This window comes from Megachile rotundata, chromosome 4 (assembly GCF_050947335.1).
Source record: "Megachile rotundata isolate GNS110a chromosome 4, iyMegRotu1, whole genome shotgun sequence".
Classification (NCBI taxonomy): domain Eukaryota; kingdom Metazoa; phylum Arthropoda; class Insecta; order Hymenoptera; family Megachilidae; genus Megachile; species Megachile rotundata.
The window spans coordinates 15,129,426-15,144,828 of record NC_134986.1 but is presented as its reverse complement, the minus strand read 5'-3'; the positions used below and the strand labels follow the sequence as shown (position 1 = coordinate 15,144,828).

General features: G+C 36.9%; 2 protein-coding genes and 1 long non-coding RNA gene across 8 annotated transcripts in view; 1 reads left to right on the top strand and 2 right to left on the bottom strand.

The window, feature by feature from the left end:
* LOC100878820 (cholesterol transporter ABCA5) overlaps positions 1-15,403 on the bottom strand; it is a 28,050-nt gene that overhangs the window by 10,186 nt on the left and 2,461 nt on the right. For 4 of the 6 annotated variants that reach the window (XM_076530969.1, XM_076530971.1, XM_076530970.1 and 1 more), the window contains exons 2-5: positions 9,872-10,053; positions 7,907-8,205; positions 4,326-4,450; positions 63-236 (exon numbers count right to left, since the gene is read on the bottom strand). In XM_076530969.1, coding sequence (XP_076387084.1) covers positions 63-236; positions 4,326-4,418 — 267 coding nt within the window. In that variant the 5' untranslated portion in view covers positions 4,419-4,450; positions 7,907-8,205; positions 9,872-10,053. Of the gene's footprint in view, positions 1-62; positions 237-3,775; positions 4,007-4,102; positions 4,219-4,325; positions 4,451-7,906; positions 8,206-9,871; positions 10,054-15,403 lie in introns of those variants that run through there. The other 2 variants (XM_076530972.1, XM_076530973.1) reach the window with 2 other exon arrangements.
* LOC105662639 (uncharacterized) lies at positions 237-3,769 on the bottom strand. Its single transcript, XR_013037939.1, has 2 exons — positions 2,488-3,769; positions 237-2,411 (listed from the first exon to the last, which is right to left on the bottom strand). It is a non-coding gene; the product is annotated as an uncharacterized LOC105662639 (long non-coding RNA).
* LOC105662638 (tubulin polyglutamylase complex subunit 2) lies at positions 1,263-2,455 on the top strand. The gene is made up of 2 exons (XM_012286782.2): positions 1,263-1,506; positions 1,752-2,455. The coding sequence occupies exons 1-2, from the start codon at positions 1,263-1,265 to the stop codon at positions 2,369-2,371; spliced, it is 864 nt and encodes a 287-aa protein (XP_012142172.1). The 3' UTR covers positions 2,372-2,455.

The following is a 15,403-nucleotide window of genomic DNA, read 5'->3' as shown; positions in this document are numbered from 1 at the left end:
ACAACAAAACAGATAACGATTTACATTTTGATAAAAGAGTTGGCAATTGTCAAAATACATACCAAGGTCTCTGTTGAGTTTGGAACAACAGCGACAGTGTTGTTCTTGTAACCATTGAATGTTTCGAATATACCACCTTCCTGTCTCTGCGTTGTCATTGCAGGGTAATTTGGATTTGGCGGCAATACTTTTACCACGATCAACACGCCTAGGATACAAAGGGGTAGAAAAATCTCCTGTAAACAAAATTAAAAATGTTTAATAAAAAGAAATTAAATTAAAATCTTTTAACACCTTCAGCTTGGAGATCAACGTATTACAATTCATTCGGCGGAAATGAATACAGTAAAATATTTTTTTTATTCTACAAAGCTCCCCTAACTCAGGGACAGTCTCCGGTGGCCGCTATAGCAATCACCGCGTTAATAATGCATGTCATATACATATCAATTTCAAAAGCAGTACTTTCGAAAAAGAACCATTTCCCTCGCAAGTGCATAATAATTATTTGGCCTGCACCCTCTTCTACACCTGACGTTCAAGTAAACCTGCGCAAGCGTTCGATATAAACCCACCCTTCGGCGAATACGGAAAAGTATATATACCGATTCGCTTTCATACTCGGTCACCATGGCGATCAACAACGGATCAGGCTAATCCGATTCATCAGGACGATTGTTCTCGACCCTCTAACAAGGATTTAGGTTCTGTCAGGCAAGTAAAAAAAATGTTGGTTTTTCAAGGTTGTAAAATATCAATGCATTGAATACAAATTTCTTTTTCTTTGAAAGATTTGAAGTTGAGTCATTGGAAAATTAAAATAGACTCTTACCAATGATTTAAAAAAATTAAAATTAGATTCCTTGCAGGAGTGTCTGAGAAATTCTGAGCGAGCAGTATAAATATAAGGGTGAGTCATGAAGTTTCTGCAAAATATGCACTACTAAGAATACTTATTCAATTTATACATCTTTTCTGTTCTTTATCAATCTACTCTTACTCATCGAAAGAGTTTCAATTTATTTTTTCCTATTAACAATGACTTCTTCAATGCAATACTCTTGAGTCCATTAGGAAGTCCTGTACATTTATAGTCATTTTTACAATAGATTATTAGATTAAAATGTACAGGTTCCAAAATGAAATACCATAATTAACAAAAATCACACGTATCTTAATAATTTATGGAAATTAACAGCATTGCTGAGCAGAGTCAGACAGTCATGTAATATCATGACTTTCAGAATAAAACAAGCAAAGCGATGTCCTTTTACGTGGATATCGTTACAGAGGACTCTTTCTACGAGAACCTCACGCTGGGCGTGGTAAAGATTCTCGAGAATCTGCCATATATAAAAAATGTACGAATCGACAGAAGAAACGGATGCGAGAGTACGACTATTACCAACTGGGAGCAACGACATTGTTGTGTGCTCCCAGAGGATGTTAAAAACTTCTACGCCTCGATCGATGGTTTCTTGCTCCAGTGGAACCTTGAGATAGCTGGTAAACCCCTTTGGAGAATTATCCATACATTTCCTTTTTATCAACTTTCATTCGTGATCATAGATTATTAATATTATTTAATATCTCCGTTTCGTGCATCTTTAATAGCACTATTAAAAAATTCCCATTAAGGGTTAATATCAACTTTAGAGTCCAAATCTTAACACAGCTTTTGTTAATACATATATAATAAATTTATTGATCTTCGCATCGTCAATTGGTGTATTCACGTTCATTACTCGCAGGTGAAGAATTTTCAGTTGGACGCATGGAAGTAGGGACATTCTCTTCCCTTAAACGGTACACGAACATCAAAGAACGTCCCACGGATTCCAGCAGCAAGCGAGATGTGTCTTCTTCCTCTTCCGTCGATTCCGAGAAGGCAGAAACGGAGGTAATTTCAAGTAGCGCGACTGATGTCGAGAACAGTGCTTCTGTTCTTCTGGAAGGAAGTGGTGCGCACGGTTGCAAGATGTTCGAAATCGCGCAGTGTTTCCCAGAAAGTGGCAAGGCCAAGGTCTATTTGGTGTATAGGATGAAAGCGGAACAAGAAGCACCTAGTATCTGGCTGCATCGAGAGGAAGCGAATCGGTGGTACCATTTGGCTGACAGTTTCATTGTATATTTTCGTATGATGCTGGTTCATCTCGGCTTGCCATTGTGGCAATGCTGTGTGGCGGGTGTGTCTTTGCCGACGTGGGTCGAGCAGGTGTACTTTCTTGTTGGTCCACATTTACTGCCCTCCATTATTGAACCCACGGAAACCATTTCCACGTCCATGTGGAACATGGGACCCACGAACGCTATCGATCCGGCCATTTTTAAAGCGAAGGAGGGAAAACAGAAGTGTTCCAGGAAGAAATAATGTTGGTTTAATTGATATCTTGTTTTTATCTTTTACGTATCTGTGGAAGGGAATAAATCTTGAATAATAAAATTCTGAATTATTATTGTTTACTACGTATCCTTGAAACGTTTTACGATATTATCAGCATCCTCGTGTCCAATTGAATCTATGTGTCCTTTCCAAATTTCCAAATGTCTCCCCGTTCCAATGAAACGAAAACAACGAATAATCTTCTTGGAGATCGCTTGTGCTAGTAACTGTACCACCTCGGTGACCAAGTTTATTTTAAGATTGCCAGCAGAGGAGATCGTTTCGATGTTATCCTTGATCAAGTGTATCGACAACGATGAAGAGTCGTCGCTGCGTTACTCCGATCCACGATAGAGATGTCTGAAGAAAAAAAACTTGGTGAAAACAAAAAGTTCTGTACGTCTGTTCACGACGACCCTTGGCCCAGTTGGCACAAAGCTCACGCAAAAACAGCGACGAAACGAATTGGCAATACGCCCTCCAGTTTGGCAGTCGTGGACATCCACGGAACGCAGTCATTTTGTCGCCATCCGTGGAAACTAGTTGCGGAGGATCTTCTTCCTCTTTCTATATCGTTTCATGCTCTCGTGAATTTGGTTTACAGTGTACTGGCATCGAACGTGCATATTTTTCCTCCCCTTTCACCCCCTTCGTCTTCTAATGAAAATTCGATTTATCTTCAGGTCTCGACGACGCGGAACTCGCTGATCCGTAGAAACGTCCCGCTGATATAGTTCCGTGGCAGAGATTTTTAAAATGCTTTGTTGGGTACAGAGATAATTTTGGCGGAATTACATTGCATATTAAAATATAACTAATTTAGGAGCTTTTAAAATCTGAGACCTTGGAATTTAAAAATTTAAAACCTTACAAATTTTTAAGCATTGCACACTCAGATATTTATATGGAACTTAAGTGTATGAAATCTAATTATAAGAATAGCTTGGTATTAAAAGGTAAAGGGTGAATCTTCAACCCACTGAATATTACATGCGAGTAATTCTATCCACTTTTCTAGTAAGATTTAATCTCCTATACTTCAAAATATTTCATGAAATTGTTTCCGGTTAAGTAATTAGAATGAAGTGCTTTCTTGTGATGACTCACTTTGAACTCCAAATTGGAAGTAGTCCATATTCTCGAGATTCTTAATTACCGCATTTACATGTCATTTTCGAGTTACAATTGAATTATTAACAATACCTTATTAATTAGTTTCATATCTTCAACTAATTATTAAATAGAACAAGAAGGTATTCAGGTGATGTTCGTCAAACTTTTACAGAGACTTGTTAAGATAAAGGATTGATCGAAGCGAAGAGGGGAAAGGCATACCTAAATATAGCTCGTTAGTGGTGGAGAAAATCGATTTATACATAAAATAAGTATTACCGTGTCTATACTTAGTACTGCCCTCCCAGCGCGAACTAACTCAATTAAGATTCTACACTCTTATCATAAAACTGTTCGACTTTGCCGGTGGTGAACGGAGAGAAATAAAAATACGCTCGCATTAACGCGTGTGGTAATGCTCTCCTGCAAAGCGCAGAAATATCCTGACAGCTGCAGAAATATCGCATTGCTTTTTCTTCTGTAACTTTCTGGGTCAATTACGGACCAGACCTACAAAATGTATACAATTTGTTTTAATCGCGAAATCCTAGTAGCTTTTAACAACCACTCGTGTGTACTCGAGTGTAATCAACGGCTTATACATACATACAGTGCGCGTAAAGTGTTAAAATAAGAAAACTGAAGCGATAACAAAAGCTTTGTGAAATTATCCTTTCCAGTTTCTTCGGCTCTAAGGATCGTCCATTCGATTTCCTTGATCATAGCGTATCATCTCGTTGGTTGAACTCCAAACGAAAGCTGATTCTTTAAGGCCAGGTGCTTGTGGTTAATGAGCTTTAAGAAAGCTAATAATGAACTTCTCACGTACCGCTGTAGTCTTCCGCTTGTCGCGCTTCTTCAGCAGAAGATTCCTCACGAGCATCGCTCGCAGTTGAGACAAGTAGACCCCGCACAAATCCATTCTGCGAGATGCACTCGTTCTCCTCTTGATTTCTGCAACACAAAACGAGCAAATCCATTAATGTTTCGAAACAGAAAAGAGAAGTACAATAAGCATTATATCGATGGCGATATAATATATTAAACTCTCGTTACTACGAAATGCATGTGACCATAGAACATGTGGTCCTCATTCTCTATTATGTGTAAATGATATGACTGAGGGCTATGTAAAGTGTTTAGTTACGGTTTATTGTTATTGTTTATATGAACTCGTCGAAGTTATCTAAAAATAATCCCTACAGTATCGACGAATCAGCCACGGAAAATATTCTTATCGATTAACATCCAGCTGCGCGGAGTTTGGCCAATGATTGGCCCCCTCTGGCCGTGACGAAAGTTTTCCCTTCGAACAACTCCGTGTGTTCAGAAACGAAGTCGCAGGCCTCTAACGTACAGAAACGATCGCGATGTGGTCGATAATTCGTCGTTTGCACTATTTAAGCATTCGCGCGTGTAACAGCGAGCAATATGCCAGTGAATATGTCAAGGCCTCCGAACAGTTTCTTGTAATAGCCTAACGAAAAAAAGGAAATGAGAAAAATTCAGAAAAAATAATATTCGTGTTAGGTAGACGCACAAGTTCGACCTGCTGACCCTCGAAAGAGAAACTACGTGACCAGGTCATTTCTGATCCGTATTTAGATTTTAACGATTTCAGATTATATTTATGGCTATTAATACTGGGAATGACTTATCGCTCATATCTGCGTGATATTTATGAGGCACTTATTTTGTAGGACCATCAGCTCGCTAAAGTTAGCATTTACTTTGTCAAAACTAACAGAAGATATTTATAAGATTGATCATATAACGCATAGTACAACGCATAGAAAATACAATGAATAGCAAATACAACATGTGGAAAATATAATGAGCAGCTAATACAACGCGTAGTGAATACAACGTATGGTAATTTAACTCTCAGAGTACAATGAAGGATACTCGCATTAGGTACAATTTTCGGATGATAAGTACAGTAATTTCCTGCTCAACGTACAATAGAAAACAAAGTGTTGAATGAAGTCATCTCAGCATAAATAAATAAATATGCATCCGAGAATATAAAAGTTTTAGGCGCTCGTGGGAAGCAAAGAGACGAAAGTCTAAGTCACTCCAGAAACAGGGAGTTAAAGTCTGAGTGCCGTACGGCGCCGACCTTTCGGACGGATCTTCGGTATCTATAGTACATTTAAGAGAGTACTTCATGACAAAGCGAACAATTTCTAAGTCTCTATGTCAAACAGAGGGTTTAAGCCACTCGAGGAACTGCGAATGTAGAAGTCTTATTTTAATTTCACGCTAATTTTGTATTAACTTATTACTTCTACATACAAAGTGCGTTACACTGAATCAAAGTTAATCGAGGATTCTTACTATATTTAACATATGAATTACTATATAAAATATAAAGACTAAGATAATTTTTGTCTTCCTACAAAATTTTATTCTGTTACATTCATGGTATTAAAACGAAAATATCGAGATGTAAATAACAAAACTTCTTCAACCAATTATGATGATTAACGTCGAATTCTACCATCCTCGATAATTAAGTGACTATAGAATATTTGAATTCGTCAGAAAGCCATGAACATAGCCAGGCAGAGTGCTCGAGTAAACGATCGTATTTGCTCAAAAGCTGGAAGCTGAATATCCAGAGATCTAGAAAATTTAGAGCACAGGTTCAAGGGAGCATCACGAACTCGATTGAATTTGAACGGGGTGAAAAAAATATTTTTCTAGCTTTGTGGCCGGGTGACACTATTTGTATGCGACGATAGATGACAACGAGAACAATCGATGAAAATTCATCGCACATTTTTTTCTCTTTTTACATTGCATCATCGTGTTCGCAAGGTTATTGCGTAACATTGACTTCATTCTACGTGAGAAATAAAACAATGGTTATATTCGAGCCTTTTTAATTGTACCAGGAAGCTTTGCTGATAGTCGTAAAAAGATACGGAGGAAATTGTTAATTACGTTCTTTGATGTTAACACATTGTCGTGGTTACCATTATTCTTCCAAATTTTCAAACCTGACAAATTTATAAATTTTCTCAAATTTCTAGATTACCACAATTTCTATTCAATTATTAACAATGAACTAACTATGTCTTAATATACTGTTATAAGACTGCAGAAAATTTCCAATGTTTCCAGTTGAAATTTTGCAAACGTTTCTGCAGTTAAACAACATGGTAATTAACAGTTGCACGACGAAACACAGATCACGGTATTTATGGTACCGTACAACCATAACAACGAGCGTTACATGCGTTTCGCAGAATTCCAGTCGTAAAGAAGCTTTCACAGGAGTTAACGCTAAAACTAATAACCAATGTATCGACTAAAATCTAATTTAACCGAAGGTTAACAGCGATGTTTTTCGAAGCGTTTCACCGAAACGTCGGCAACTTTATCGCTAAAACCTTCGTGAAAAATCAATATCCACTTTCTTTATAGTCGTTTGCGTAACAAAAGACATTTTTCAACGGACGAGCTTCGCATTGTGCCGCTGATGATCTTCACATTACACTGTAAGCTTTGTAATTCGAATATGGCGAACAAACAAGAAAATCTTCTGAGAAAACTTGTCATTCCTCATAATTCCCGCACGATATCGAAGTAATTTATTCGTTCATAACTATCGTGCAGAATTCTGTTAAAATTTTCCATTTCGTGCAGAAAATATTGAATAAGTAATTATTTATTTATTAGATTTCTTGAAAAAAATAATTAACTGAAAGGACTTTCTTAGGTCAAATTGATTATTAAGTTAGCATTTCAATAACAGTGTGAATCATTTTGGGAATTACTGAGCCAATTGATTCCAGCGAAAAAAACGTTGTTACAAAACAGGTGACAAATTGCTTGGAGCTGCCCATTAATCATTAATAATACACCAATTACTTTCATTAAGAGAAAAAATACACAGTGATTTTTTTAGAGAAGAAATTAATTGAATAATGGTTTTTATTTCTGAAATGAAGAGCATTCTTTTGTTCTATGAATTAACCTACGACTAAAAATTATTGTGGATAAACATCCCCTTTCCGGTTGGGATTTTGAGAGATGACATTCGTGAACTTTTCAAATCCTATATGTTCGTGTCCATAAATTTTCAAGTTTGTTCACCAATATCCAATAAATTGTCCAATAAAAGCATAGCTATACTGGCTACTACATTGTCAGTACCGACGCGCAATCTCAAAACGATTAGTTATTAATTTTGTTCTCTGCAAACTTCATCCTGACATCCTTTATCCAAGACTACATTCTTCGATCCGGTGTGAGGTGCTAACAAAGTCGTTAAGCATAAGGGTGTGAAAGTGCATACAACATCCGTTCAATAACTTCCAACTAACAAACAAGAGAAAAATGAGGTTGAAATAGGAAACTGAAGAGAAAACGTTAGTCGGAAAAAATCAATGCTCTCGAACTTACGTGAATCACGTGCTGCTCGGCAGTTATATAGAAAGGAGCGACTCTAATCGGCCGTGCCCTTCTCCCTGATCGAAATTGGTAGAGTAGCTGGTGTTGCCAGAGGTACCAGTGCCGTGGCCGTTTCTACCGTACCCGATTCCGATCGATCGTGATTCGCGAGGGGACGTACTACGAACTGCGACAATGGCATCGCGATGAACGACGACGGTGCAATCGGTGCATCGCCGGTATGCGTTCGCAGTGACGCTGCTCCTCGCCATCCTCGCCGCCGACACCGATTACCCACGAATTTCGAGTGACTGCAATTTCACCAAACACAGTTTCAGTTTTACAGCAACACGGCTCGATACAGTACCCTACCCTCAAACTAACGTACAAACCTTCAGTTACTATCAGAAAGTTAAATTTCAGTATACTTGTCAGTTATTAAACGTGTCGAGTAATTTATGTATCAATTACAACCCTATTATAGCAACTTCATTCATCAATGGATGTTGCTATAATGAAGGTGCTTGTAATTTTTTACATATATTACGTGCATTATAAATATTACATACATCTTTACATACTTTAAATACTTTACATACATTACATACATTACATACATAACATACATGTTTACATATGTTACATACATCACACATATCTTTACATACATTACATACATCTTCATATACATTACATGCATTACATCTTTACATACATAGTCTTCACTTCATTACACACATCTTGTATTCTTACACAAACTGCAGTTTACATGCACCGACACGTTTAATAGCTGAATAAGTATAATAAAACCAAACACCTCTACTGTATAAAATAATGCAATAGTAAATTCTTAAATGTATGATGGGTGAATCGAAAATTAGCCTCAGAGTATTAAGAGTAGAAAGTGTTTTCAGAGTATAGTATATGGACTAGATAAATGGGCACTGTCGAATCTAGTGAACATATGTTGAAGAAACACATCTGCTTTAAAACAATAAGTAGCTGTTCTATAAAGTTATTCATAGGCATTGTTGATATTCCGCCTATATTTCTGTAGTCATTGCCAACCTTCTGAAACTTCTTAAACACTTCTAATTGTTTCTGAGTTTAAAGGAAATAATTGGACTTTTCTGTACATTGAATGTTAATGCAAGCGACCTTCGACAAAATTGACAGTGAAAATGTTATCAGTAATGCTATCATAAATGTTATCATAGAGATAGTGTTTTTGTGAAAATCTATACATAGAAGCGATTACAATACGTTAATTATAATTCAGTTGAAGTAACTAAAGCCACACGTTTTAATTAATTAGTTCTTAATTGGGTTTCTCTTTGTTTATTATCTTCCCAACAGAATAGAAACGAAAAGTAACTGCTTTCATTACAATTAGTATGATTAACAATTTGGACATATCATGCTTTGATATATACCAATGCTCTAGCTTCTAAGCTAACAAATAGACAGTGTTCTACATGTGCTTTGTTACAATAGATCAACACAGCACCATACATCTATCGCGAATATCAATTATTTGTCCTTGTAATGAATGATTGCATAGCTTAAAGGGTATTGATTTACCAATATCATTTAACTATTCTAATCAGAAGATGACACACGTACAGAGTTTCACGATACAAGCAGTCAAGTGTGTACAGAAATGGAAGGAGCATGTAGAGAACATCTGTTGTAAATATGTATGTAATTAATAATGCGATAAAATACACCTCTTTCATGTCGATGAAAACGAACTACGCAATTAATACCCTGACATATGTTCACTAGAATCTCATAATAGAAACAAGAGTTTCTGTGTCAGACATTTATGGAGAATCAAGAGGATCGTGAGTCTGAACGTCTTCTGCGGATCTGACCGAAACTAAAAAAGGAACAAACAAACGAAAACAGAGACAAATCCAAAAGCAGATAAACGGTAAAAGAATGATTAGAAATCGATGAGAGAAGAAGTTTACTCACACTTGTTCGCAGAAAGATCAATCCTGTCCCTGGTCAACGAAAACGATTCGATGACGAAACGAGACGTGGACCAGGGGAACGACGTTGTTCGACTTGGGTTTGTTCTCTCAGTCCTTCTGCCTTGTTCCATCCATATGGATTATGGTCGAAAGGAAGTCACGCGTTGATACGTGTCCCCTCATCTGTGAACCAACGGCAAGAAAAACTTGTTAAGTTAAACTATGAACTTAGTTAATATGTTAAGGATTATTGGTCAGAAAATGAACACTAATATGGTGATTTGCTGGAAGTAATTTTGTGGTATAAGTGTTCTAAATTCTCAATTTTTAAGATTCCAATTTTTGAAATTTCGGAGTTTCCCAATTTCAAATTTCTCGATTCTATATTCCCCAATTCCATATTCTCCGATTCCAAATTCTCCGATTCCATATTTCCCGATTCCATGTTTCCCGAATCCACGTTCACCGATTCCACATTCACCGATTCCATATTCCCCGATTCCACGTTCACCGATTCCACATTCACCGATTCCATATTCCCCGATTCCATATTCACCGATTCCATATTCCCCGATTCCACATTCACCGATTCCATCATGTTCCCCGATTCCACATTCACCGATTCCAAATTTCCCGATTCCATATTCCCGGATTCCTACATTCCCCAATTCCCACATTACCCAATTCGCAAATCACTAAATTCTCAAAATCCGAAATTCCTAATCAACCAAATTCCCAAATCACCGCATTCCTAAATCCCCAAATTCCCAAAAGCCACCTAATCAGCGTCCAATGTACGTTCGGCAAAAATATTAATCCGAGCGGAATACACGCTTCCTTCGTCCCTGAAACATGATTCAGTCGGTTGAATTGTCCGGAAACGTGATCTCCTAATTGTCTTGATTCCCTGGATGATATCCGTAGCAAACGGTGTATCGTCGATAAAAATCTCTGGAGTGTATTTTTCCAGCGAGTACTCGCGAAACAAGGGACGAAAATTCGTAAATAGAAAAAAAAACAAAAACTAAAAAAAAGCAACGATAGAGAAAAAAAAATTAAAACGAACGACGCTTCGCAAACGTATTCGCAATTATCCTGGTGTTTTAATAACAGGAATATTCACGGTGCCGTTTCGTTTCAAAATCCTTTGAGGATTCGCGTTGTTTTCCATGACTGAAATAAAAAACACTGTCCGTCACGGGGAAGAATATTCTATACGCCTGTCGGCCAATTTCACGCGGAGCGAGCTTATAAAATTTCAGTCGGCAAGGATTTGCAAACCGAGATATTACGCGCGCGCGTTCCACTACATTTTTCATAAACGTATCCTCTTTCGCAACGAGCAACGCCCTCTTCTTTCATGTAAATTGTAAATGAAATACGGACAACGAAAGTGGATATAAATAGTTGTAATTCAAACGTAAATAATGCAATCCTTGTATTACACGGCAACGTTTTATGATTCGAGAAAGCACGTAAAAAGAAAGGAAGATAAAATTATGAATTTTTTCAACATTTTTTAAATTACAGTTTTTTTTATATTTTCGCTCTTAAGAGTATTTCACGTTGCAAATTCGCAACATTTTCAAAAGACAAAAAATTGTAATTACAGAGAGTAAGAGATGTTATTGATAATTACATTCGTAATGAAATCTATGTGTCTAATTTATGTGAAATGGAGTATGTATATTTTATAGGTTTTATTGTAAAGTTAACTGTAATGATGATTAGTATAAATGTAGGTTAATATAAATATAAATGATACGTCTTTACGTCGCGGCGTCTCGTAAAACTGCTCCGAGCACGCGTGCAGGTTTGGACACGTCGCGTCGGTTAAAACAAAAACCTAGCGCTTTCTGGAAAAATTCCATCGTTCCTCGCTTAATACATTGTATGATATATTACGTCGCATAACATTACTTAAACCGAATTATGTTACATTCCCTACAATTTCGTAGTGTGTTTAATGTATACAGTATAAAGAAAGTTTAATGTTACTGTGGGATCGAGACATGTGGACCCAATAATAGGGTAATGAATGTAGCGAGTACCATAAGAATGTTTAGTGTAGTGAATAGCATATGCACTTTGTAATCTTGAGGGCCCAAGTTCGAATCCTCGGAGGACGATTTTTTCAGATATTCATTACATCAATAATATTTAATGTATTTTTGAGTGTTAATATTTAGTACCACACAATTTATTTACGAAGTAATATATAAATTAATAAATATTTATTTAGCAGATCAAAAAGTAATACGGTCAGAATTAATAAATTAATGAAGCTACTAACGCCTGAATAAATAAATATCAACACAACAGATCAGAAGTTTATAGTAACATCCTAAACTCCCAATATTAATTCAGTAAAATATATGTGAAATTACATTGAAGTCTAAATTCATAGATTATGAATTTTGATATGTTAATAGACGTTCCATAGATTACTGCGCGGTGCATTCCCACTTTCGTTAGATGCTAAGTTATTTCACAAACTAAATTCGACGTACGAAATAAAAAACATTTTAAGCTCTCAATCGTACACGATTTCCTGCCGCAAACGCGACACGGTATCCTTAACGAAGTGGATCTACTGCGCGTATCCGACCGGATGTAGGCACTTGCCGGCGTATAAATAATAAATACGAAATGCACGGGAGTCTCTGGCTAGACGTACAGGGTCTTCACCCCACAACACCGAGGGTTGTCGAGGTAAGGAACGATCGACTAGACAAACTGACGCCATCACGGCGCGTTCATCGTGTTTTGTATTTGACGGTGTAATTACAGAAATTACGTACCGGGAACCTTTTAATCTTTAAACAAACTTTTTCCCAGAACTTGAATAGAGTGGACATCATTGCTTTTAGATTTCCATTCGAGCAACACGAGAATAATGTCAATTTGAATAAACCCAATCTTATCGATTCGAATAACATTCTTATTTAAATTTTAATCTAAATTTGTACACATAACAGTTGAAAATATTTGTCTGGCTATAAATTGCAGTTGCAAAAAGATAATATCAGAAACCTAAATCAGATTCGAGTGAGATACATGTTGCAAATTATGATTCTGAACAATGAGCTTGAGAGAATGTCTAATCGAAGGATATTTAAGACTACCTGCGAATATGAGAAGTTAGAATTACAGTGACGGAAACACAAGTACCGGAAGTACTTATCTGCAATGTTCTACATTCCACGCTCTATATATTAATGAAGCTATATCTACTAATTAGTCCTTCGTTTAAAAAGAACTGATTATATTATGTTCAGGAGACGCGAGGTCCCGAGTACCAGATCATTAATCTCATTTAAAGAAATCACAAATTCAAGGATAATTTATGCACCATAGTTAATTATAACTATTAACTATGTAATAAATCATTACATATTCAGTAGATGATCTAATACGAATTAAATTCAAACTTTTAATTCCCCAATGAGCGCGGCAAAAATAATCTGGATTATATGGGATTAACAATGGTAGGAAAGTAGAAATCGAACGAGAAAATGAGGTGATAAATTCGTTGCTTTCGAAGTGATAATTTAGAAAGGAGCTCGTCGATTAAGCCTGTTAAGTGGAAACTTAATGTAAATTACCTCGATCATGTTTTAAGATAATTAAAGATTACGATGTTAGAGCTGTAGATAAGTTATCAAAGGCTTTTCCGTTTTTGTAATTCACTTAAATATTTAGTGTTATAGAAGTTTGTTACTTAATTCGATATGCGCTGTATTTCTACGCGTTATATTGCCACGCGTTATATCGCCATGTGTCGTAATTCTACGCGTTGCATCACCATGCGTTATATCGCCATCTGCTTTAATTCAACGCGTTATATTGCCACGCGTCATATCGCCACGTGTCGTAACTCTACTCGTTGCATCACCACGCGTTATATCGCCATGTGGCGTAATTCTACGCGTTATATCGCCATGTGTCGTAATTCTACGCGTTGCATCACCTCGCGTTATATCGCCACGTGTCGTAATTCTACGCGTTGTATCACCTCGCGTTACATCGCCATGTGCCGTAATTCTACGCGTTATATCGCCATGTATCGTAATTCTACGCGTTGCATCACCACGCGTTATATCGCCACGTGTCGTAATTCTACGCGTTGTATCACCTCGCGTTATATCGCCATGTGCTGTAATTCTACGCGTTATATTGCCACGCGTCATATCGCCACGTGTCGTAACTCTACTCGTTGCATCACCACGCGTTATATCGCCATGTGGCGTAATTCTACGCGTTATATCGCCATGTGTCGTAATTCTACGCGTTGCATCACCTCGCGTTACATCGCCATGTGCCGTAATTCTACGCGTTATATCGCCATGCATCGTAATTCTACGCGTTGCATCACCACGCGTTATATCGCCACGTGTCGTAATTCTACGCGTTGCATTGCCACGCGTCATATCGCCATGTGCCATAATTCTACGCATCGTATCACCTCGCGTTATATCGCCACGTGTCACGATTCTACGCGTCATATCGCCACGCGTTATATTGCCACGCATTATATCGTTATAATACCATCCATTGCAGTCTCATCATAAGCAATGTAACGAGAATCTATTATGTAACTAATACTGTACTATGTAGTCTAATATGCAAGCTAATTAAATTAAGTAGTGTTATCGCCGATAACCGACAGAATTACCATTTGCAACTTTAATTAAGAATATTGTTTTAAACCGGAAATTGTCAAAGTCAAAGGTTAAGCCGATAAAACCTCATCTTTAGACGATTAATCTTTACAATCAGATTAATGAAAATAAAACGTTAACTTCGGATCTCTTTCAATCCTGATCCACTTATGCAATACCGGATTGAATTGAGGTTAAGAATTAGTAACAGATAAGTGATTTCAAAGGACAAACATGACGTAAGAAAAAGTTTCAACCGAAGGTCATTTTTTCTAAAGTTGATCAAGGTTCTTCGTGGTCTTTTTCCTCAATAAGAAAGTGCGAAAATAAAATGTAACAATTACTACCGTATCGAGGAAGCAATCGTCCTATACGGACTTTTATATTCTCGTATGATACAATAAAATGAACGGAAGGGGTCGATGGACTCCTTTCTTTTAAATACATTAGTTGCGGTTTAAATGGAACAAAACATGAAAAAGTAAAAGACTAACAGTAAGAGGACAAGGGAAGACGAATAAAGCCGGCACATAAGTACATAATCTGGAAGCATTACGAAGACCCTAAGAGATTACTTGTTGCAGTGCACTCATCATACATACATCCAAAGTTTAATCGCATCACAAGAAAATCATGTATGTTTGTTGTTGCTACCGCAAAAGAGGGTCATATTGCTAACTATATGAGAGCAATCATGTATTTCAAGAATAATCCAATGCACTATTATTAAAAAAAAAGAAAGTAGATCACTGAACTTAACTACTTTTCTAATTTATTATAATTTTAACGTTTAAGTAGCTTTCAAAAAATTATTCATCTACCATTATTCTATTTTCCCGCCGGATTTCTAACCTATCACCGTTAACACGATC